Source organism: Osmerus eperlanus, chromosome 6 (assembly GCF_963692335.1).
Source record: "Osmerus eperlanus chromosome 6, fOsmEpe2.1, whole genome shotgun sequence".
NCBI classification, from domain to species: Eukaryota; Metazoa; Chordata; class Actinopteri; order Osmeriformes; family Osmeridae; genus Osmerus; species Osmerus eperlanus.
The window spans coordinates 18667675-18691106 of record NC_085023.1 but is presented as its reverse complement, the minus strand read 5'-3'; the positions used below and the strand labels follow the sequence as shown (position 1 = coordinate 18691106).

General features: G+C 46.6%; 1 protein-coding gene across 1 annotated transcript in view; it reads left to right on the top strand.

The window, feature by feature from the left end:
- Positions 1-23432, top strand: part of gfra1a (gdnf family receptor alpha 1a) — a 36228-nt gene that overhangs the window by 3710 nt on the left and 9086 nt on the right. Inside the window, exons 4-5 of the mRNA XM_062464540.1 lie at positions 6145-6312; positions 9206-9296. Of these exons, the coding sequence (XP_062320524.1) occupies positions 6145-6312; positions 9206-9296 (259 nt within the window). The remainder of the gene's footprint in view (positions 1-6144; positions 6313-9205; positions 9297-23432) is intronic.

Here is a 23432-nt window from a genome sequence, read left to right as displayed (position 1 = left end):
TGGACCTCCAGTGTGGGACTTGAATGCGGAGGGCCCTGACAGGATTGTGCACACACACACACACACACTATTGTTCTATGTATTATACTTTCTGTACATCTTCTTTCTCTCTTTGTCACATGAACAAACAGACACACGCATACAAGCACAATCACACACACTCCAAAGTTGATTGAATTATTTTCATGTACTCTCTCCAGGTAGACGGGAAGGCTTTTAGCCCTAAGTTGAGTCAGGTTGACTCACTGTGAAGTATGAGTAAGTCAGTTTCCCAGCACAGTGGAGCAAGGAGAAATTTCAGTAACGCAACTACTCTCTAGACGACTGAAATTCGGGTTGTATTATTTATTCTTTTAGATATGATTGGCCTTTTATGTGTTTGGCCTTATTGGACTGACGCAGTTCGAGAATAGACAGGAAATGTATGGGGAGAGAGAGAGACAGAGAGGAAGACATGCAGAAATTTCCCCACGCCAGAATCGAACCGTGGCGGCTGTGCCCTCAGCCCATACGGTAGTCGCCCTACCCATGTGAGCCCCCCTTGCGCCCCTCATATTCATCTGTGAGTTATCTTTCAATTTCATTCAAATTGACACTGTCATCTTGCTAGCGGACGATAACAACTCCAAGCCAGGGGAAATGAACGAGCGCAGCAGAGACCAAATGGCGGCTCCTGTTTGATGCAACTCTCATTTATCACATCAGTGGCCTCACCAGGGTGCGATGTTCCACTGTGTGTGTATGTGTGTGCACTTGAAAATGTTAGCGTTTGTTTATATGATCTCTTTTTAGCACAAGGTGCAGCTTGCTTCTTTCCCCTTCATTTCCTCCCGGAAGCCCCTAAGTCTGTCTCCCTGAGAACTACCCGTATTGATGTCTGTGTCTCCACTCGATTAAATGGCTCATTGAATGCTTCTGGTCTTCCTCCGTCTACACATCTCCCTGCTTCTCATTAGCAGGACATGGCATATTTGTGTCTGTGTGCTGGGCTGATAAAGGAACAGGTTCCACCACTAGGGGAACAAACTCTGACTAGCCTGGCCTCTCTAAAGACACCTTTTGGGATTGAGATTGCTATTAGTACTGTAATATAGGTTGTGATATTTGTATATTTGGGATAGTATTGCTTGGAGCAGCAGTATGTATCTGTGGTGGTTGTGGTCATAGTACGGTAATGGTGTCTGTGGTGGACTGTGTGTGGACTGGGATTGATGATCGGCAAAGGCACTGGTGTTGCTACTGAAACAGCTTTTGGGATTGTATATTAGCCAATGTCTCAAATTAGGGTGTTGTCTCTAGAATAATTGCCTTGGTATTGTATCTAATATTGCTTGGGAGTCAGGTGGCTGAGCGGTTCGATTCCCCGCCGTGCCAAAATGACGTTGTGTCCTTGGGCAAGGCACTTCTACCTACTTGCCTCGGGGGAATGTCCCTGTACTTACTGTAAGTCGCTCTGAATAAGAGCGTCTGCTAAATGACTAAATGTAGATTGCTGCTGTTGTTGTAATTTGTAATGATAGTGGGAGGGGGAGGCTATTGAGCCAACCGCTTAAATTTTCATTTCTGTTTTCACAAAACTGTAAATAAGTGAAACTGCATTATGTATGGATGTATGCAATATGCCTTAGTGCCTGACGAAGAAGATGAGATTTAACCTTTGACCTTTCTCTCTCCAACCATTGCTGTATACCAACCAAGCGAGAAGCCGACCACTCAGTGAGAAACACTGGGTACCTAACTGACCAGGGACAATGTTTTCCAACACAGCACTTCCTGCCGATATGCCACCATGCGTGAGTGAGTGTGAGGTAAGAGGAAGGACCAGAAAGGACTTCAGATGAAACGGTTCCCTTTCCCTTTCTTTATTACCAGTTGGCCATCTTGTGAGTCAGTGACCCATTCAGGAAGCAGGAAGAGGCTATTCCTCTTTGATTCAACTGGACTCAACATTACTACTACACCATTTGGCTCTGCCCAAGGGGGATAGCACTGTAGGAGATGGATGAATACACACACACAAGGCCCAGTTTCATATTACTGTATTCATGAGTGCCCGCTGCACTACTGCACCCCACACTGACCGATTTCAATACTTGTTTTTTCTTGGCTCCATCTTGGCAGCGCGAGGACTAGGAAACATATTTGCCCGGCCGCAGAGCGAAGATCGAAGTTGATGTTGTTCTACCAAAGGTGGGAAGAGGAAGGGAGAGAGAAGTTATATTATGATGTGCTGTACAGTACCTTTAAACCAAGGGAGTTTTACAAAGTCACAAAACTGTCTGTCAGGTCGCAGTGGAGACGGTACCTTTCTGATTGCTGGGTTTGGAGATAAAGACACAGTTTAGTGTCAGCCAATCGTTACTGACTGTTCCTTAGTGCACCAATGAGAAATGAGCCAGGGAAGAAAATGTGACACAGAAGTAATTGGGATCTGGTAATCTAAATGATCTGACTCGCCGTCAGGGACAGACGGATGGGCCCAGTCTAAATGATGCAGGTAGAAGTCAGAGAAGGATAAGGATTCGATATTCAAATATAAAGTATAACTACAAATAAAAAGGAGGAGTCTCTTGTTGGTACCTGAGCTTGTTCCGAACACCAAACCTTGCGTTGTTGGTTCAGGCTGCATGGGTTTCCAGGAAAGTGCCAAGGGTTCAGCTCTGAAATCGACAGGGCTGTTTCTTTTAGTGGTCTGCAGTTCTGGATAAAAGCTCATTCAGACTCTGTCTGAAAGTACTTTTATCATTATGTTGTTTTGACTACCCTTCCTTTTTTTCCCCTCTCCCGTACACCCTCTGAACTGAACTGGAGAATTTAGAACATGCTAGTAGTGCTGTTGGTTCGCAGGTCCATTAACACAAACCCTAATATTTTGTCTCCTTTCGTCAAACCTCACACTGATCCCGACCTTCTTTCTGTCTGAATTCCACCTCGTGAAGGCCCCTCTGTTCCTGTGTGAATAAAGTGGGAACAGTGCAGTGAAATGTGTGAAAGTATTTGTGTGTGGAGCGAGCCTTGCTGACAGAGGAGCATAGTGTAAATCCCTGTCCTGACAAGAGAACTGAGAGCCTGTCAGCACCACTCACCACTGGTAAGAGCGCCAATTTCATAATGAACTCTCACACCAACTTTGTGCGTGAGTGTCTGAGAGAAGAGAAAGAAAGAGAGAGAAAGAGAGATTTTTAAGAAATGAACCAAATAAGGTAATGCCTCTCTACAGGGCTTTTTGGTTCTGCTTCTGCCAAGCCATAAAGCCAGTTCTACCATGTAAACACATGCCAATTGGGAACCTTTTCACTTGTCCTTGACAGCTCAAGTGTCTCCCCTGATTTACCTCTCTGTCTGTGTCAGGGTTTGTCAGTCAAAGGCCCAAAAGGGTTATTTGAAGTCAAGCTATTTCAGCCGTCTGTGAAACAGTGTCCTCCACCTAACTGTCTTCAGCCCCCTCGACGAGCACTGACGCAAAAAGGAAACCAACGTCCCCCTGCTCCCTCGATCCCTCTATTCTTTCACACCTCAATCCCTCCAGCTCTCCATCACGCTGGGTTTTGTTCCGCTAAAGACTCCCAAATCCTCCCAGACTGGGCTGTCCTAGAGAGACGTCTCATCTGAAAGCTAATCAATAGAGACCCATGTTAAAATAGAAACTTGAGGCTGTGCCTACAAGAAACTATTGATTTCTCCGGGTGTTTTTCTCCCCCGCCCCCGGCTGTTCCTTTGGACTGGATCAAAGGACAAGCCCAGGGTCCCGGCGGTTCAGGTGTACAGTTCCTGGAGGACTGTGTTGTGGAGGGGTAGGAAGGACGCAGTCAGAAGGCTTTGTTTACCCTGACCTTGTCTGGGGATCCCTTACTCAGGCACTGATGTGTAATAGGACAATATCAAATTTGGATATATTAATCATTAACCATCTGTTTGTATTAACGGTCCTATTTCTAATGTGACCTGGAGGGTGGTTTGAAAAGCAATATCTCAGTTTCCCAATCCTGAGCCTACTGCCCTTGACAAAGGCACTTTTTGTTTGTGTGTGACGGTACTGTCGTTCAGGGTCATTCTGCCTCAAATGACTGAATTAGCCACAGGTCAGTATGCTATTTCATTTTATTTTCTGTTCAAACTGTTATACAAATGACTGTCACAGCTGCAGACTAATGGTGGAATAATACAGCCATGGCTTCGACATCATTCACGGTTCCCCGCCCGCTCGGCACGGCCCAAAAAAAGAATCATTTAGTTAAAGGTGACCAGATTTTAGTCCTCCTGAGAGGTTTTTGATTGGATATAAAGTGGGAGAGTGATTTATCATAGTTAATCGACAGGCTGACAGCTAGAATCAGCAGGGCGCCATTTGTGCCAGCTAGCTAGCTGGCTCTACTACTCTCCTGCATGCTAATCCACGTCCCTCGCTAAAACACACAGGCTGAGGTGTCAGTCTAAAGTCAGATCGATGTGGCGAACAGTCGTATGGGAATAAACGTCTCTGGTGTCAAACAAATACAAGCAAAATGTGTGCCCTTAAAGGGACATTGCACATATTTACTCGACTGAGACACTACGTGCTGCGGCGGGGGTTTCGGATCCGTTGGGTGATCATGTGAGGTCGTGTGCACCTGATCCTGTACCAGTGGGTGTTTAGATTGAGTGGGCCTTGTATTTGACTGACCGATGGCAGGTGCCAAGGCAGGCTATGCTGTGTTGGCCTTGGGTGTGTCATGCTGTTTAAGCCCTGGAACCCGGGATACTACAGAGCTGATCCTGTTAAGACGACAGCTGTTTCACTGTCGCTTTGTCTCATTGTGTCTGAAGCTTTTCCAATCAAGGCTGGGAATTTTAGAATGACAATCTCGACGAGGTTAACACGCAGTAACGTCAACATTGAATACGTGAGGATGATTGCGTGGAGCGGTATTTCTCCAGAGCCACTATTACGTCTGTTGTTCCTTGTGTTGCCGGTTTGAGGAGCAGCGTGTGTGTGTGTTGATGTTAACACTCATTTTGATGATGGGGATGCTAAAACTGTGATTGTGCCCGACGTGTGTTCTCGCCTCTCCTTCTCCAGAGAACAGCCCCCTACTTTCATCCCACACTTTTAATCACCGTCTCAATACACAACGTTTCCCTGAAAAGCAAACAAACGACTATTAAAGGAAGCTCTCCCCTGTCTCTCTTTCTGTCTCTCTCTCCTTTCTCTCTCTCTCTCTCTCTCTCTCGCTCTCTCTCTCTTTCTCTCTACCCCCTCCTCCTGCCCACCTTCTTTCTGTACAGAATCCAGCTGTGTTTGGCTCAGCTTCTCATGTTAAATGATGGCATTGATACATACATTTGCATGTATGCATCATCATAGCTCAAATCCGAACCACGTGTTACACATTCAAACCCCCTCAGATCTTGACTTTGGTCCTGGTTTATATTAATCGGTCGGACGTGAACAAAAAGTCTTCACACGCACACCAGAGGGTTGCATTGGAACCGTTAGATGGTCATTTGGTTCAAATTAAAATTCTGTTTTGTTAACAATTTGGCAGATCTTCTTTCCGATATGACGTGTAAACTATAACCCCACTTTTTGTCTGCATTCTCACAAACATTGCATTGTAATTTTACACTCAGTTGAAGAAATGTAGTCATGAAATCATTTCAAGTCGTGGTGAGTCACAGTTGATTGAAGCCAAATCCTTCACAGATGAACAAGCGGGTTGACAAACAGCAGCAGTAACAGGAGTCATGTGAGCTACCCTAGCTCAGCTAGATACCTGGTCACTTGTGCTTGATATGAGCTACCCAAGGGTGTGTGTGTGTGTGTTTGTGTACATGTGTGTTGGCAACCAGATGTCTCAGCGAACTATACGACCTCCCTGCTTTAACATGATGCCCTTTGCAAGACTCCTACTCCTCTGTCCTCCCTCTGTCCTGTGCCAAACCTAACAGTAACCCACTAACCATCCTCCACACCTGCGTCCCCTCTGCCTAGCTGGAGAATGCCCCACCTGGGATCCTGCCTTACCTTCTGAGTGTGCCGTGTTGGCCTGACCTTTGACCCCCCCTAACCCCTGTCCCCATTCACTCCCTGCCCTCTGCCCCTCTTGTGCACTGTGACCTCTCGTGTGACCTCCTGCGGGCCTGAACCGAGCACGTCTCTTACAGAGGGAGGGGTTGGTGCAGAGCCCTGGAGCAGTCCGGCCAGCTCGGCCCCAGGGAGGGGCCCTCAGGGCGGGGGAGCCCAGGGCAGAGCCCCCCTGGACAGGGACCGGGGATTGGATCTCCAGGACCCCAGTAGAAACAGAAGGGCTCATCCAAATTGGGCTCTACTCGGTAATTAAGTATACAGACACGCAGTGCTGCGAGGGAGGTAGTATGCATGTGTGTAAGCAAATATGGTTGTGTGTGTGTGTGTGTGTGTGTGTGAGAAGGAGAGAGAGAGATGTTTGTGTTTTTCAATTTGTTTGTTTTTCCTTTTTGTATGTTCCATATTGCACATTGCGGAGTGTGATTCTGTCAGAGCCCAGCCTGACAATCTCTCTGAGGCTGCGTGGGGAGACCAGTCCTTTCCACACAAGTCTTTGTTTTCTCTACAGTACATTGATTGTGCAAATATATATTTCCCATGGAGAATAACAGATACACACACCCAAACAATACTAGCCTTCATCATGGTCCTCGTGTGAATACTATACTATCTGGATCTAGCTACGCGTAGATAGAAGATCCAGACATGGACTATGGTTACAGGTGATGGTTCTTTCCGAATGTGTTGAGAGTGGCAAATCATCAGGGACATGGACCTTGTGAATGTCTCTCAGACAGAGATGGCAAAAGTACACACATCCTTGACTCAAGTAGAAGTACAGACTACACTTTCTCACTCAAGTCAAAGTATGGGCTCTGACATACTTAAGTAAAAAGTAGTCATTACCCCTACTTGTTTTAAAACCAAAATTGTGAAGTACTGATAGCAGAAAAATCTACTGAGGTAACCTCCAGTAACAAAGTATTTGTACTTTGTTACTTCCCATCTCTGCTATCAGAATCAGATCCTGCACAAGCTGTAGGAGATAAGAGAGAATATCAACTTCTTCGTGCTTCATTTTTTTGTGAGCCTAAACAAAATTCTATGGTCATGAGTTATCACCCCAAGCACACACGCACAAACACACACACACACACACACACACACACACACACGCACATACTGTTTGCTTTGAGTGCTGCTGTAGGGTTGATCACATCAGTGCAGCTGAGAGGCTGAATCGGACTGAGGGCCCGTTCAGGGAAACCTGGAGGCCATAATTCACTTTCACTCCCCGCATGCAAATGGATAAACACAGCCTTTTTCACAGAATGGAAAATCACATCAACTCTGAAAACACGGAAGGGAAAATCATTAACAAATTCAACTTAACATCCCAACCAAAGCAGGGCATTAGTATTATTCTGTACACATTGGAAAATGCTAGCTGGACGTTGCCCTCTGCTTGGATGACAAGAGTGAAGTATCATATTAATGCTTCTAAAACTCTCTTCAATAGACCAGGTTGCTTTTCCACGGTTGTGCCTGTGTACCACATTAGCAAGTGGTAACTTGTAAATCATCGCAGCTCCACCGAACGTGCCACTGTCACATAGAGTTCTGATGGGTCCCCCTTTCAGCTGTAGATTATGGCAATTTTTTCGTGTCTTTCTGCAACTCAGCGCTGCATCTAAAAACCTCTGCCAACACTTTAAGTGCCCCGTGGGGAAACACATTCAGATTAATTAAAAACTCTGAATCCCCTCCAGAAATGATGTTAGTCATTGTTCCAGTTAATATGAATGGGACTGCGGGCCAACTGTAAAGAGTGGTTTTCAAAATATTAATCCCATTATTACAGTGAAGCTGATTTATTGTTTGGGGTAATCAGCCTTTTAAAAGCAGCCCGTCCTGAGTTGGCTAGTGAGTAATGGACTGCATAAGCATTCAGAAGGGAAATCTAAATTGATAAGTGTGCTAGGGATAGTTTTAAACCGTAACTCTAGATTACCCTAGAACTATAGACTGTGCAACTGCAACTGCGCTCCTCCTTTCTAACAGTCTTTGTTTCTCAAGTATTCTTCTAAAACATTTCTAAAAGTATTTAGATTTAAAGTTTTACATTTGCATGTTTAACTTTAAAAATAGACCTTCACGCGGGAGCCAGACTAAGTAAATATAGCTCAGTGACAATATTAATATTTGTACATTTGGAGAGTACATATTGTTTTTGGGATGGGAAATTAAATTCACCTTATTACCATAACAGAGAGCCACAGTACTAACGTCACAGCGAGAAATAGAGCACGTGAAGGGAAGAGAGAGATGGAGGGATCTAAATGAATATGTGGAACAGTTTGTTTGCTGCCGGACCATTCTATTCTCTCCCACACATTCTCTCATGTTATGTTCATTTCATTTAGTCATTTAGCAGACACTCTTATCCAGAGCGACTTACTGTAAATACCAGGACATTCCCCCAAGGCAAGTATGGTGAAGTGCCTTGCCCAAGGACACAATGTCATTTGTCACAGCCAGGAATCAAACCGGCAACCTTCTGATAATAGCCCGATTCCCTAACCGCTCAGCCATCTGATGTTGAAGCTAGTTTGTTATATTATGGCTCTCTAATCTCGATTAAAACGAGATTAGAAAGCCTCCTAAAGGCCTGGAGGACACACTGCTAAACCCCCTACCTGTTTCCACAGGTCAATTTGGGGACAACAACAGGTCACTTTAGGGAAAACATGTCACTTCATTCATGTTGTGGAATGAACCCCATCTCTAATAGATGTTTCTAGTGTTTCCAACCAAGCATCAGTGTCTGATAGTGAGAGAGAACTGTTTATCTGGCAGGGTGGTTGCTGGCCAGACCCTCATCTTGTAGCTCATCCATTATTCACTTTCTCTGATTCACCCAGGAGTGAGAGAGGGGCCGGCAGTCCAGACAGGGGGGGGGGGGGGACAGTCGGGGAGGGAGAATGAGTGTGTTAATGTGTGTCCATGGGGGGTGTCCCTGTGTCTGGGTGACCATGTGTCCATGGCAGTGTGTCCCTGTGTCTGGGTGACCATGTGTCCATGGGGGGTGTCCCTGTGTCTGGGTGACCATGTGTCCATGGCAGTGTGTCCCTGTGTCTGGGTGACCATGTGTCCATGGGGGTGTCCCTGTGTCTGGGTGAGCATGTGTCCTTGTGTAAGTGACAGGCCCTGATGGCTTCGTCCAGTGTGGCAGAGCGCTGTACTCTGTCTGCCAGCCTGTGGAGTGGCTCTACTTAAACCATCGATGGCGGTGAAGACACACACACACACACGTTAAATAGAAGCTGTGCCATTCTGCTGAATGAATGACGGGCAAAGCAGTCTTCCCTCACTGTCCCTCCTCCTGTGCGCAGTATTTGTAGTATCAGGGTGGAGCGTTGTTTTTCAGCCTGTCAACACCCCCCCCCCTCCTCTACCACCCCCCCCCCCCACCACCACCCCTCATATGTGCCAATTAGGATGAAGAAGAAGACACCTTTATTCATCATGTGAGGTAACAGACATGTGTCCACCAAGGACACTTTGCCTCTGCGCTTCCCCATCCTGTTGTCCTCTCTGAGGGCAGCCAGAAGCAGTGGTCAGCCACATCCAGGCCCAACTACAAGTGCTCTCCCCGTACCTGGCGAGGGACATGTGCAGGAGAGCCATCTGTTCTGTACTGCATGTTTTTACATAGGGGTTATTTGTGGAGGACACCCATGTGAGCATGGGGAGAACATGCAGACTCCATACAGAGCCAACTGAGAACCACACAGTGCCTGAAGTCTAACCCTGGACTTTCCTGCTGTGAGCCCCTCACAGCAGCTGCATGGCACATCCTCCATTAGAGGCTGATGTCAAGCAGGCTGCCATAGATGGTCCTGTTGAGAAGGCATGGAAAAGAAATGGATGGTGGGACTCACCTATACATAACCACAATGCTTGCTTAGTCATTCTTTAGGTGCTGCAGAGAATAAAGGAAGTGAGTCATTTCACAAGAGTAATGTAGAAGGAAATGTGGGTGGGGGGCGGATTGGGATTTGGCCTCTGTGCCTTTGCGAAATGTGTATTTGTGTGCGTCTGTGTGCGTGAATGTGTGTGTGTGTGGGGGGGCTGAATCCTTAACTTTTTAGATTTACATGCAAAGCAGAGTGGCTGCTACGTCTTAACTGAAGTGAAGTTTGAAATGTACTCTGCAAATGCGCTTAGGAGCTCTGGGTAGCAAGGAAACCAATTTCATTACCGTTGGAAACTGGTCTGGTATACCTCCATAATCACCACCACCATGTTCTCGCTCCAGGTTTTTTTTACATTTCAAGAATGTATTTAATAACTGAATATGAAAAGTAGAGATGTTCAAAGTGTATAGTTGAATTATTCAAATATGAAGTAAAAGAGTAAGGATAATTTGAATTTCAATGGACTGTATATTTTTTGGAGACCGGAATAGTCCATTTCCGTTCACAGTTTACAAAATAAATGGTTGTGACAGTGTGAATCTGGATTGGACATTTCATCAGGGATTAAAGGGGCACATGACATACTAAGTGTGCATGAGGGTGTGTGTGCAAGCATACACACACAGCTTGTTTGGTTCTTGGTCTGTGTGTGAGTGTGTATCTACGTGTGTGTGTTTGTATATACTATATGGGGTTTATGAGTGTGTGTGTGTGTGTGTATGTCAAAAAGAGAAAGCGAGAGAGAGATTGAGGAGGAGTGTATGGAGGATATACTTGAGGATCAACACCGATGGGAGTCAGTCAGTCAGTCCGTCCGTCAGCTCCACTAGCTAGCGTGTAATGGTATCCCATGTCCCCCGGCTGTTTCTCTCCAACCCAATCTCCACGAGTAGCGCCACAAATCAGGCCTGAGGCCTGCGCTGATGAAGCCTGCCTCTGTGCACACCTACTCTACAGCACTGGGGATTGGAATGTGTTTACCATGGCTGTCTGCATCCCTGCAGAGTGTACGTACACAAAACCACCCACACACATGCGCAGGCACACACACACACACACACACACACACACACACACAGGCACATACACACACACAGGTACACCCACACAGAGATACACACAGAGGCACACACACACACCAGGCCTGAGGGAGGACAATGAGGAAGTCGGGAAGGAAATTGGCTTTTTGATTGTGGTCAAGCAGAATCTCATCTGGATTGATTGTTGCTAGTGTAACCATATAGCGATTTATGACTCACCTCACAAGTAAAACTATTCATGTATTCTTTCTTTTGAATGTAAATGTCAAAATGTTATGTCAGTTCAGAAAAAGATGTAATTTCAACTTGTGGAACGCCTAAGCATTGAGTTTCCAAAAACCCATGAGTTCAACTTCACATTCCAATCTGTAAATCACTCTCCAAGCCAATTGTGATTTGGCGAGACAAGACCAGCTACTAATTGCATTGGCTCCACTCAGGCTCCCTGCAGTCTCCGAACGTAGGTGAGGCTAATTGGAAAAGTCTGCCATGGAGACTGTCAACAGCAGAAGACATAGGAGAGAGAGCGAGAGAAAGAAAGGGAGGGGAAGAGAGAGAGAGAGAGAGAGAGAGAGAGAGAGAGAGAGAGAGAGAGAGAGAGAGAGAGAGAGAGAGAGAGAGAGAGAGAGAGAGAGAGAGAGAGAGAGAGAGAGAGAGAGAGAGAGAGAGAGAGAGAGAAACAAGACACAAGACACAAGCCTCTGGTTAGGTTTCACTTAGGGAAATCAGCTTGTCATGGCCACGACCACACACCTGCTACTGCTGTCACCCCCTAGCCTGTTGGAAGCACCTGTCAGCACTCTCTCACTCAAGCTTGACTGGACAAGGCTGGTCGTCCTATCTGGGAAAGCATATGTTGCTAGACCGACCTCTATACACGGTTAGCCTTAAGCACAGATGCACAAACCAACACAACTGGTTTCAATAGGCCCCTGAAGCAAATCTAATATCATCCTCTGAAAAATCCCATGAAAGATGTATAAATCGATTGCGGAAGGCAAATGTATAACAGATCATCTCAGAACCTTCTGGGAGAATCCAACACTAGTGAAGGAAGAAAAGTGCTTTGGTTCATTGCAAAAGAGAGTAGGATAAGAGGCCAAACGCTGTCCGTCTGTTGCGTTCTCAGGAGTGCAGAGGGAGAGGCGCTCGCTGTGGTGGACACGCTGGAGATCTGCTGTGGCGTTTCACCACAATGAGCAGCAAACAATCAGACATGGCCAGGGATCGAAGAGCTGCAGCACCTAGCCTAGCGGAACTGACAGCCTGAGCACATAATCCTCCTGGAGGAGAGGAGAGAACAGGAGAGGAGAAGAGAGGAGGGGAGGGGAGAAGAGAAGAGATGACAGGAGAGGAGAGGAGAGAACAGGAGAGGCAGAAGAGAGGAGGGGAGAAGAGAACAGGAGAGGAGAAGAGAGGAGGGGAGAAGAGAAGAGATGACAGGACAGAACAGGAGAGGAGAGGTGGATGGAAGGAGAGAACAGGAGAGGAGAAGAGAGGAGGGGAGAAGAGAACAGATGAAAGGACAGGAGAGGAGAGGTGGATGGAAGGAGAGAAGTGGAGAACAAAACACAGAGGGAGAGTGGAGAGCAGCAGAGCACTGAGGGCAGCTTCAGGGAGGAATCATGCTGCTGCAGAGACCAAATGAAGTAAGCACGCAGGTATCCCCCAAGACCTCTCTTTCTGTATTGACTGTTCTGATTGGTCCTGGGGAGAAAACAACCTATTAGACTCCCTCGAACAGAATCGACATGATCACTGTTTCGGTCTCCTTTTTTCTGTAGCTGTAAGAGGCTGTTGAAACTAAGATTGTATGAAATTGTATGCAGGCGTTTGAGAAACCATTAAAATGCCATGGTTATTATGTAAAAGGGATTCTTTTTGGAATTTTGGGAAATTTGTCCACTGAACGCAATTGGCTTGTAATAAGTTCTGAAGCTAATACAGATATTGAAAGTGAGGGGAGTCCGTTGGAGAATGAAGTTAACCACAGGCTCGGTGAGTCAGTTATTGCTTTGTTGCTGCCAGAGTAATCTGTTTAGACTGACATGGGATCTAATCATGAAGAAGATGAAGGCACAGCAGAGATATGCTTCTGTGGGCAGGTGTGAGGAACAATGAAACATTGACACAATGCCAGACAAACAGTATACTGCATAGTGCATGTATGTTTACACACACACACACACACACACAAACACAAACACAAGTCATAGTGATAGAGGCTCCCTCATCTAGCTTTGTGACAGAGACTACAAAACTGCAGGTATGGTGGTGGGAATGAAGCCCCTCATTTTGTTCCTTTCTGTCATTAGAAATCCTTCAGAGTGCTTCAGAAGTCTGCAGTGACTCACTCTACTCTGAGAACAGGAGGACACGTACATCTGGAGGATGTTTACCTGTAACACCGCTAAACCCTCCGTTTCATTAGCATGACATTAGCATATATGAAGTCATATGGAGAGAATATAATGAAAGTGTGCCACCCAATATGCTGGGGGTTGGAGGGGTCTGTGGGTGTGTGTGTGTGTATGCGTGTGGAGAGGGCTGAGTGGGGCCTGGGGGTGTGTGTGGAGGGGGGGGGGTGGAGAGATTGGGGGCGCAGGAGGGATGCGTGGGGCAGGAGGGATGCGTGGGGCAGGAGGGATGCGGGGGGCAGGAGGGATGCGTGGGGCAGGAGGGATGCGTGGGGCAGGAGGGATGCGGGGGGCAGGAGGGATGGGGGGGCAGGAGGGATGCGTGGGGCAGGAGGGATGCGGGGGGCAGGAGGGATGCGGGGGGTAGGAGGGATGGGGGGGCAGGAGGGATGTGTAGGGCAGGAGGGATGCGGGGTGCAGGAGGGATGCGGGGGGCAGGAGGGATGCGGGGGGCAGGAGGGATGCGGGGGGCAGGAGGGATGCGGGGGGCAGGAGGGATGCGGGGGGCAGGAGGGATGGGCTGGAGTGGTCCTGTGGGGTGGGAAGATTTACACCAGATGAGGTTAGATGTTGCTCTCTCTCACACATCCAGCTGAGCAAACATTTAGGGTTAGAATGACATACAATGTTGTCTTTCTACTGATATAACTACTTTCTTAATTATAGTTATTATTAAATGTGGTTACTCACTCCCCACTATTACAAATGTTTTTTTTTTTTTTTTGAGTTAATTGTAGCATTAAATACATAAAGAATGGATGAGTTATGAGTCTGTGATAATGTAACCTTGTGATAACTGATATGACTGAAAGTGATTAATTGCTAATTGTTAATTAATGACAGATAGTTCCTATATATTAAAACTCTATCCATACCTTATTCCAAGATAACAAACTGGGTGATTAATCATTCATGTATGCTACAAAGGATATCTTCCGGAATTTTCTTCATGGAGGTTTTCTATCTTTTCTCATATCTTAAAGACAAAGGTCACTGTCAGATCCGTCTTCATTTTTAAGGATATTGTTCTCTGGTGAAAGGGTGATCCCATTCTACGATTGTTATTAACTTCCTATGTATCCATCTCCTAAAGTTTAACTACAGCGTTTATATGGAATGTAACTCAATATTTTACTCTCGTATAGGAAAGAAATGTCTATAACTGCTTTGCTCTTTGTCAGTTCAATTTCGACCCAACCGATATGTCACTTTAGTCAGTCTAAAGTGCCATGAATCTTCAGATGTAGCTCTACAGAATCATTGTTTCCTTTGGTCTTTAGTTTGTTTCACATCGATACAAAGGACATGGATGTGTTGTAGTAGTTTGTGCTTGTGCTGCAAGATGGTTGTGTGCGACCAACATTCAGAGGAGGTAGCACTGTACTATTTGAGAAGCATGTGTCATCTGATTTAACTGTGGGGAATTTTGGTCCATCGATGACCTGAATCACGAACCTTTTGCCCCGTTGTTGTAATCACTGGTGTTTAAGCAATGATACCTCTAAAGGGTCAACCTGAGGTCACCATGGGGTCACTCTAGATAACAAATCAAGCGGACTTCCTGGTGTGGTGTTGAGAACGTTGTTTGGTGTTCTTCCTCCTCATGTGTAAATTAATGGCTTTGGCCGCATTTCTGTGTGAACAGACATGCGCTCGTACTCAAGTGAGGCACAGACGTGGAAATCAAATGCTCTCAAAATATCCCCCTATATGCCTCTCCGCAGATAAAGAGAGCGAGAGAGGTCGAATGGGGCTGAGGCAGGCTCAAACTCACAACAACAACAAATTTTATCCGCATACCCCCCACGCCATCCCCCATGGCCCCCCTCCTCAGCCAGAGCCCCCCCACCTCTCCTCTCGAATCCGTCCAGATCCGAGCATTGATTTTCTGAAGTGCTATCTAAGTTGTCAAGGCCACAGAAGAGAAGTGCTCTCGCCGGCCAGAAGTTATGTACGTTATTAAGGAAACCAGTGGAAAGGAGGCTTCTGAGAATAGGAGAGGATCATACTTTATTTTTTTCAGCAGAGGGGGGGGGGGGGGGTTGGGTGGGGTGGGGGGGGGGTTGGGAGGGGGGAGGGGTGGGGGGAGGGGTTGGGGCTGCTGCTGCTGATGGATTTAATATCACGGCTGTAGAGATCAGCAGACTGGTTGGGGGAACTTACTGTATATGTACAGTTATGAGCACTGGCTGATAATAATTGCCTGTGTCTGGTGGGAGGCGAAGAGAGAGGGTGGGGGAGGAGGCTGGGGAGGAGGCTGGGGAGGAGGCTGAGGCTGGTGTGTGTGCTCTGTTCAGGGGGGAGGCAGAGAGAGAGGGTTGGGGAAGAGGCTGGGGAAGAGGCTAGGGAGGAGGCTGGGGCTGGTGTGTGTGCTCTGTTCAGGGGGTTGCTGGAGACTCTTAAGCTCTGGATGCATTAATCCCTGGACCTCTTAAGCTCCAGCATTCATCCAGAGGTGTTTACACCCCAGCAGGTCGAGCCTGCAGCAGTGTTCACTGACTGACAAACAGACAGACAGACAGACAGGCTGACTCATCCCTCAAGTAGGGTAAGAGTAGAGAATGACAGTTTTATGGTGGAATGGCATGGAGATTATTTTAAGGTCTGTGCAGTTTTCTCAATCTTTTTTCTACTCAACCTGGAGTGAAGCAAGTAGGGGTTGCTACGGTGCCCGGATACTCCAGGACATTATACACACGGATACTCTACACACACGTACAGTATAGACTGTCCCAATGAAGCTGCCTTCACATATGGCCTCGCAGCACGAGCACCTTCAGATTGCATACAATCAGTCATTTGTTCTTAATTTGTTTTTTTTATTTCACCACTCCAGTATTTCTCTTCTCTACTCCCTCCCTTTATCCACACGTCCATTGTTCCCCCCCCCCCCCCTCCTTGCTTTCTTTGCCCCCCAGAGGTCAGACGGATGATTCGCCAGACTCTCCTCTTACTTCTATGAGAGGCAGATTTTTTTCTTCTTCTTCTGCTAATGCAGCCATATTTAAAGCCCAAAGCCCCCACGGTACCAGAAGAGGCCTCTGGCGATGCTAAAACCGCAAATGTACATTTTCATAGGTTATTAAGCATTGATTTTCTCTGGATTAAGAGGCGTTGTAACACTAAGCACCTTGAATTTAAAATGCGCTCCGAAATGCTGCTATCAGCTCAACGGGGAGGTCTGATGCCTGTGTGGCTGTACACCGACTGGCTGACTGGCTCACTGCACCCAGCACGTACAAGTGCTCGAGCAGACTGGGAAGATTTTCCCTACAAAGTCCCACACGCAGCAGTAGCTGAAAGCTCTCCTGCTGATGCTTCTTTTGGATGTACCCAAAGACTTGAGCACACACAGGGCAAATCCTCCCACACGTCGGGTGCAACGCAGACCGACACAAAATACTCACAAACACACACGGATGGACGTGGAAGTACATGGCTGCACACACAAGGGCACTCGCTCGCACACACACACGCGCACACACACACTCTACACACACACTCTAAGAAACAAATAATAAGCATGTGAACAGCTTCTCCCCAATTAGCCCGCCTTATTATTCCATTCAGTCAAATAGAACTACACAGAGAGAAATCAAATATCCTGAGGGGGAATACATTTAACATATCCATTCTGGTAGGCGGGGGCCCGGGTGCTGGGGCTGAGGTAGTCTGGGAAATTACCCAGGAAGATATCCACAGAGAATCCTTGCCTCTCCCTGTGTCATGAAGACACCTCCGAAATGCATCTCAAATGTAACTTTTGAGAAACCTGGGGGTGCCCTTGATTTATACTACACAGCAAATTGCTGTATGTTTACTCTTTTGGGGGAGCGGGGGGGGTGGGTGGGTGGGTGGGGGGGGGGGGATGGAGCATATCCCATTGATTCTGTTGTATCTGACTGGTTTGAACAAACGTACTGTACCTTGTGTGTATTCAGATATCGGAGATATGTGCTTGACCAAGGCCTGGAGGGCAAGCTTCAAGGTCAGGCATGCCAGTAGCATGTCAGTCTGTCAATACAATGTGTGAGTCAATGTGATGTAATCACTCTGCCCTGCGGTGATGGAACACTGGCAGTGAATATAAACAACCATGTACCATGAGACAACAGTCAGTGAAACGCATTCTGCAAATATTATATTATTATAATAATATTTACAATGAACAGCATCTCAAAGGTACATATTTTTGGGGAAGGGTTGCATCCATAATATCTGCTGGATAATAAATTATATTTTCTATGCCTCAGGTTAACAGAGACCAGAATAAATAAATTAGATTTCCACACCAAGTTACTGACAGAACTCACAGATTTTAATGATTTTTTTTTAGGCCAACAATGAAAGAATTCTATTGTGTGCTCAAATTGCGGTTCTGTGTGTTGTTGCTTTGAATCTAATGAATGCACAAGGGCTTTTAATATTTATGTCCATGGAGCAATAATGTGTTGGCAGCAGTTAAAAGTGAATTCATTCTTATTTCCGACACTGTCTCTTTCAATTGAATAAATAAAACGGTGCTCGCTCAAATAGGCTTATCTAAAAAAATATATTTTCAGACCCAACCTAGATGATAAAAGAGCACAATGCACCAAAGGAGATACTTGATATAAACTGTAATGAAATTATAGCATATATTAGCTATTGAAATATGTGTTATAGATGAAACGTTGATCAGAAAAAAATATATAATTATGAAACGTTGGATTATCCACGTGTCTGTGTGTGTGCTTGTGTTCAAGGATTCTTATGACTGTGTATGACCGCAGGGGTCATGCAATCACGTGTGTGTCCATAAACAATATGCACTGTACCACTCTTGCCTTCCTGCCAGAAATGATGAATAGCAAGGTCACTAGAATCTCCGTTTTATCATGGTGCCTACCTGTTCAGGTTGGGCTCAGAGCTCCGTTCTTCTCTTCCAAACATCTTCCACACAGAGCCTCAACTACTTCAAAGACCCAGCAGGCAACTCAGAACAGAGAGAGGCGTGGACTTTCTTTCACCTTCGATGGCTAACATGGCTGTCTAAAGTGGAGAGAGGGAAGAGGAGGGAGGGAGAATAGAGAGAGAGAAAGACAAAGAGAAAGAGAGAGAACTTTATTTTCCTTTCCCCATAAAGTCGTGAGGGGAGAGGGGGGGGGGGGGTGTGCAGGAAATGTGACAGTTGTGTGATGGCAGGAGACTACAGGTTATGTTTCACAGCCAGAAGCTAACCTAGGAAACACATTTTCTGAGAAACATGAAATGGTCCACTTTTATAGTGCTTTGAGAGACTCGTTTTGTGCTGTTCAGTGCCGTAAAAGTGGACCGATAAGTCACAGATGGACTTGAGGGACAGTGAAAGTTTGAACAGCAACGCTTTTCTTTTCAAGTGCTTTTCGCTGGTTTAGTTTGATGACAGGGTGAGTCAGAGGTCACAGTATGCATCAGTAGACCTTCACACCATGCAAGATAAATTAAGTGCGCCCAAAGCCATTGACAGATATCCTTGTCTGCTGTGCCTACTAAGTCTTCAATACCAGAAGGTTATAACACGCAAAGCAGCAGGATTCAAACCAGTGCCCTGCTGTCAAGTCATGCATCAAGCCCTTATCTACTATCTTTACATTGGAATGTGTGAACCTGTAAACGTCCACACCTTCTACCCTGGCTGACGAACGAGTCACATCTGGAGAGGAGATCAAGAGGTCCCTAATCAGCCATCTCTGATCAGTTCCCCCGTTTTAGTCCACTTTACCTCAGCCTGGAGACTGCGTGGGGGCCACTGATCCCAGACCAGCCTTCCCAGGGCCATCCAGCAGCCTGCACAGTCTCCTGATGAACCCCCCCCCCCCCCCCTCCACTTCTCCACCCTCTCACTTCGCTCCAAGGGGTCACTGGGTCAACTAGGGGTCGCAGCAGGGAGACTTCCTGAAGCGCTCCATCATGAAGGCACCCCGTGGTCCTCGTCTGTTTCCAGGACAGTGTTATTTAAACACAGTGTCAGGGGCCGAGGCAGGAGGGAGATGAATGGTCCAGGGATTTTGTACTGAAGCCCAGTCCCTCGGTCTGTGTGTTTCCCTTCATTTCAAACAGATAAGGATCTATGGTGAGAAACCAGGCCATTATACCTACAACAACGACGTCTGTGGAATATCACTAGCCACTCCAGGACCACAGTGGTCAAAACAACCGCTCCTGACAAGGAGACGCATTTACTCTTATCAGAATCTCTGAAAGTAGACATGGTGTAAGAATTAGATCAGCAGCAGCAACAATAGTTTGCCAACCTAACTTTACTTTTTCTGCTGTGGGACTTTCACGGGTTGTTATATTTGAGTATAAACCCTGAAACAGGATCTCCCTGGTCTCTGATCAAAAGAGGCCTCTACTTCACGATATGAGTTTAGAAGCCCCTCAGCTTGGGGTGGAGTCGCACGAAATAGGCTGCAAACTTCTAAGGCAAACATACGAAGGGGCTAAACATCTTGAGAGGAATATTTTCCCCGGGTCAGTTCGTTGGGGTTTTTGGTTTGGAGATAACATCCCTGCTCACGTTCGGTGTCGCTTCTAATCAGTGTGGGTGTTACAGCTGATTGAAGCCTTTATACTCTGCTAGGAGTCAACACGCTCTACAGGCTTTTATGGTTGTAACATCAGCATCCAGCCCCCCTGGTAAGTGGGGGAAGCTTAGAACTTGGCTCAGAGGTTTAGGATCGTACCCGGTGGTAATACCCACCATTTCAAATCCGGTTTGCTGTTGCTCTGTGGTGGGTGATTCCCCCCCCCCCCCCCCCTCTCAGCGAGCTCGCTAGCTCACGCTGTCGCAGGAACAGGAAGCGTGGAAGGGTGATTTTGACTGATCTCCGAGCGAAGTAGCATGTCGACCCTCACCTCTTCGGGAAGGGAGGGAGGGAGGGAGGGGGTGAAACCACAGCAGGCACCGTAAAACACAGGCCAACGACTTTGTCATTCGGAGCCGTTCTGGAGCAGTCACCCGGCCCAGTCGCTCAGACAGTCAGCCAGAGTCAGTCATGCAGACCCCTGGGTCATTTCCTCTGAGCCAGATATGAGTCTCTTCATCATTGCGGCTGTAGATACAGGCACGGCAGCAACTCTCAATCTGGACACGGCGAAGACGAATGCGGCCACGCTGACACACACACTGGCACACTTCTCGTACACACAGACATGACCACACAGATGCGCTCACCAACACAGACACACACACACACACCACAACACGCATCCTGGCCCTTAAGACCACTTTATCTCAGATCTGGCCCAGTGACAGCTCATTCCCAGATCGATAATTGTGAGACAAGGCAGGGCCAAGCACACTCCTCTCCAATCCAGCCCAGAACAGGGAGTGAATCAATTATTAATCTGCCCCGTAATGGGACTACAGAACAGCTCCTAAAACACGTTGAGATTTCCCTGGTCTCACAGGCACTCCAGGAAGACATCCCTCATGAACTCTGGGTAGTGCAGTTCAGCCACTAGAGCCTGCTGGTGGATTTCAAGGACTCATTTGGCGAATGAAGTGGGTGATACGTTAAGCTGCATTTAATAATCTCCTGTGCTTCTTAGACAGCCGTGATTGCTGGATGGGGGTGGGCAGGGGGGAATGCTGCGTCCATGAATACAAATATGTGTTGTGTTCTCGGGCCGCAGTCACCATGGTGAGTACAGATATTGACCAGGTTGCTTTCTTGGGTTCAGTGCACAGCATAATACCTGTTCTCAGGATAGTCTCTCTCAGGGTTCAATTAGCAATTGATTGCACGTGCACATGCTTACAAAAAAACACACCACTATACACACACACACACACACAGACACACACGTACAAACACACGAGAGAGAGAGACAGAGAGAGAGAGAGAGAGAGAGAGAGAGAGAGAGAGATAGAGAGAGAGAGAGAGAGAGAGAGAGAGAGAGAGAGAGAGAGAGAGAGAGAGAGAGAGAGAGAGAGAGAGAGAGCGGGGGGAAGATTAAAGGATGATGGCTTATTTAAACTTTTCATCCAGTGTTATTGAATCGCAGTAAGATGTTTAAATATACATCAGAGGGCCTAGTCACTTAGCTCTAAGTACAAATCAAAGCCCGGTCTCCCTGCCTCTTCAACAGGAATCTGCATCGATGGGCTCCATAAAAAAGAGTGTGTCCTTGATTGTTCTCACGTTCTCCCTCATCACCTCTTCCACCATCCCCTCTGATCAGAGCAAGGCTAGTCTCTAGAGAGAGTCGTCTCTCCTTTAGCTCTCCATCTTCAGGCGAGACAGTGTGCTTGTGTGTGCTAGCGACAGCGAGGTTTGAAACCGAGACACTCCAACAAGCAAAGTCACTTCCAGTGAGAGTCTGGACGTGTCATCCTCCCACACCCTGAGGTCTTGTGGTTACTCCTTCTGTAGACGAAGTCATTGTGATCCAACACCATTGTCCTACTGAGGAGGAAATCTCAACAAGTCGAGGTTGAGTTTCCTTTGTGGGAAGTGTTAAGTCGTTGGATTGGATTCTAGTTGGAGAACAGTGTGAGAGGACAGTTGTAGAGTGTAATTATGTGGACCTTAGTGTTATAACATAATGATCACTCCCATTAAACACCTTCAGTTTCAACCCCAGGAGAAGAGCTGAGAGGAGGGGTGAGGGAACTGGGTCTCCAAGAAAATCCACCCTGGGAAAGTGGAACTTGAGAAAAGCAACAGAGAGCGGTGTTAACTCAACTGAGAAGACACCAAATAGTGTGAAGGGCTAACAGCTTCTCACTTTCTGGCCGGAGCTTGAAATCATAGCTGTGAAAGTTCCAGTGAGTCATGGACTTATTTCACAAACAGAACAAATAAAAAAAGCTCAATTATACTGTATTATACCATGACCAATACAACAACCCAACCATGGTCTTTCATTTAAAATATTTTCTCCAGCTGTTTAAACCCAGACTGTGACATTGTCTTGTTGGGTGCAAGTCTTTGACAGTGTTATCATCAGAGCACGTAATCAGTAACTCAAATCAATGACAATGATTTGCTGGGGAACATTGGATCAATTCACCCTATCCCAAGAAACAAATGTATTACAATCCATTAGCCCGATGTGATTTACTACCTCAATATGACCTCTGTCAATTCAACTCAACTCTTATGACAATTACTAATATTGATTCACCTGCTCATTAATGCTGCTCAAGTAGAATCCAATCCCTGTGTAAAACCACCTATCTCTGAAGCAATGTTTGATTTCTCAGTAATTAGTTTATAACTTCTGCTGCGTTGGATCTCTTGAATGTTTCAGGTGTTTTGCTGGAAAAGTCAAGTGCACATTCACTGGATATGAATACAAAGGCCTTACATTACCACAGTGCAAGCAGGTCTTATAGGATTCTGGGCCCTAGACTAACACTGATTGATTCAAATCAAGAGAATGTGCATGTTTTGTCAGACAGCATTTTTTACACATATATACTTATTTGACTCATTTAACTGGGAAATAAGGACATTGGAGTAAACTTTTGAAAGACTACAAAACCAACCATGTTGTGGCCAGACGGGTGGTTCTTTAGCTACAGCTCACAGATAAAGGACTACAAACATGGACTTCAAAGTGTTGATGTGCTCCAGGCATGGCTAACTCTCTCCATATCCTCCTCTAAGCATCTACAGTTGCTGTAGACATGGGTCCAGCTGGTCACCAGCTCAGGGTGGTGAACACTGTGGTTCAGGGACCGGCAGAGGGACGTGATGCCAGTCTGTCCTGTCTGTTGTTGACACGGTAGCTGGAGGATAGAGCGTCCTGTGTAACCTCTGCTGTAATGGCCTGTAATGAATACCCATGAAGCCCGTCGCCTCCATATCCCCAGCCTCAGCCCCCGCAGAAAACACATCTCCCCCAGGCCTTGCCTCCCATACCATACCATCACCGTCCACATATTTTACGACATTGATTTTAGGTGTCGTTGAAATCACATGCTCACTTAATTCAAACCATAACTGGACGCCTCTTGGAT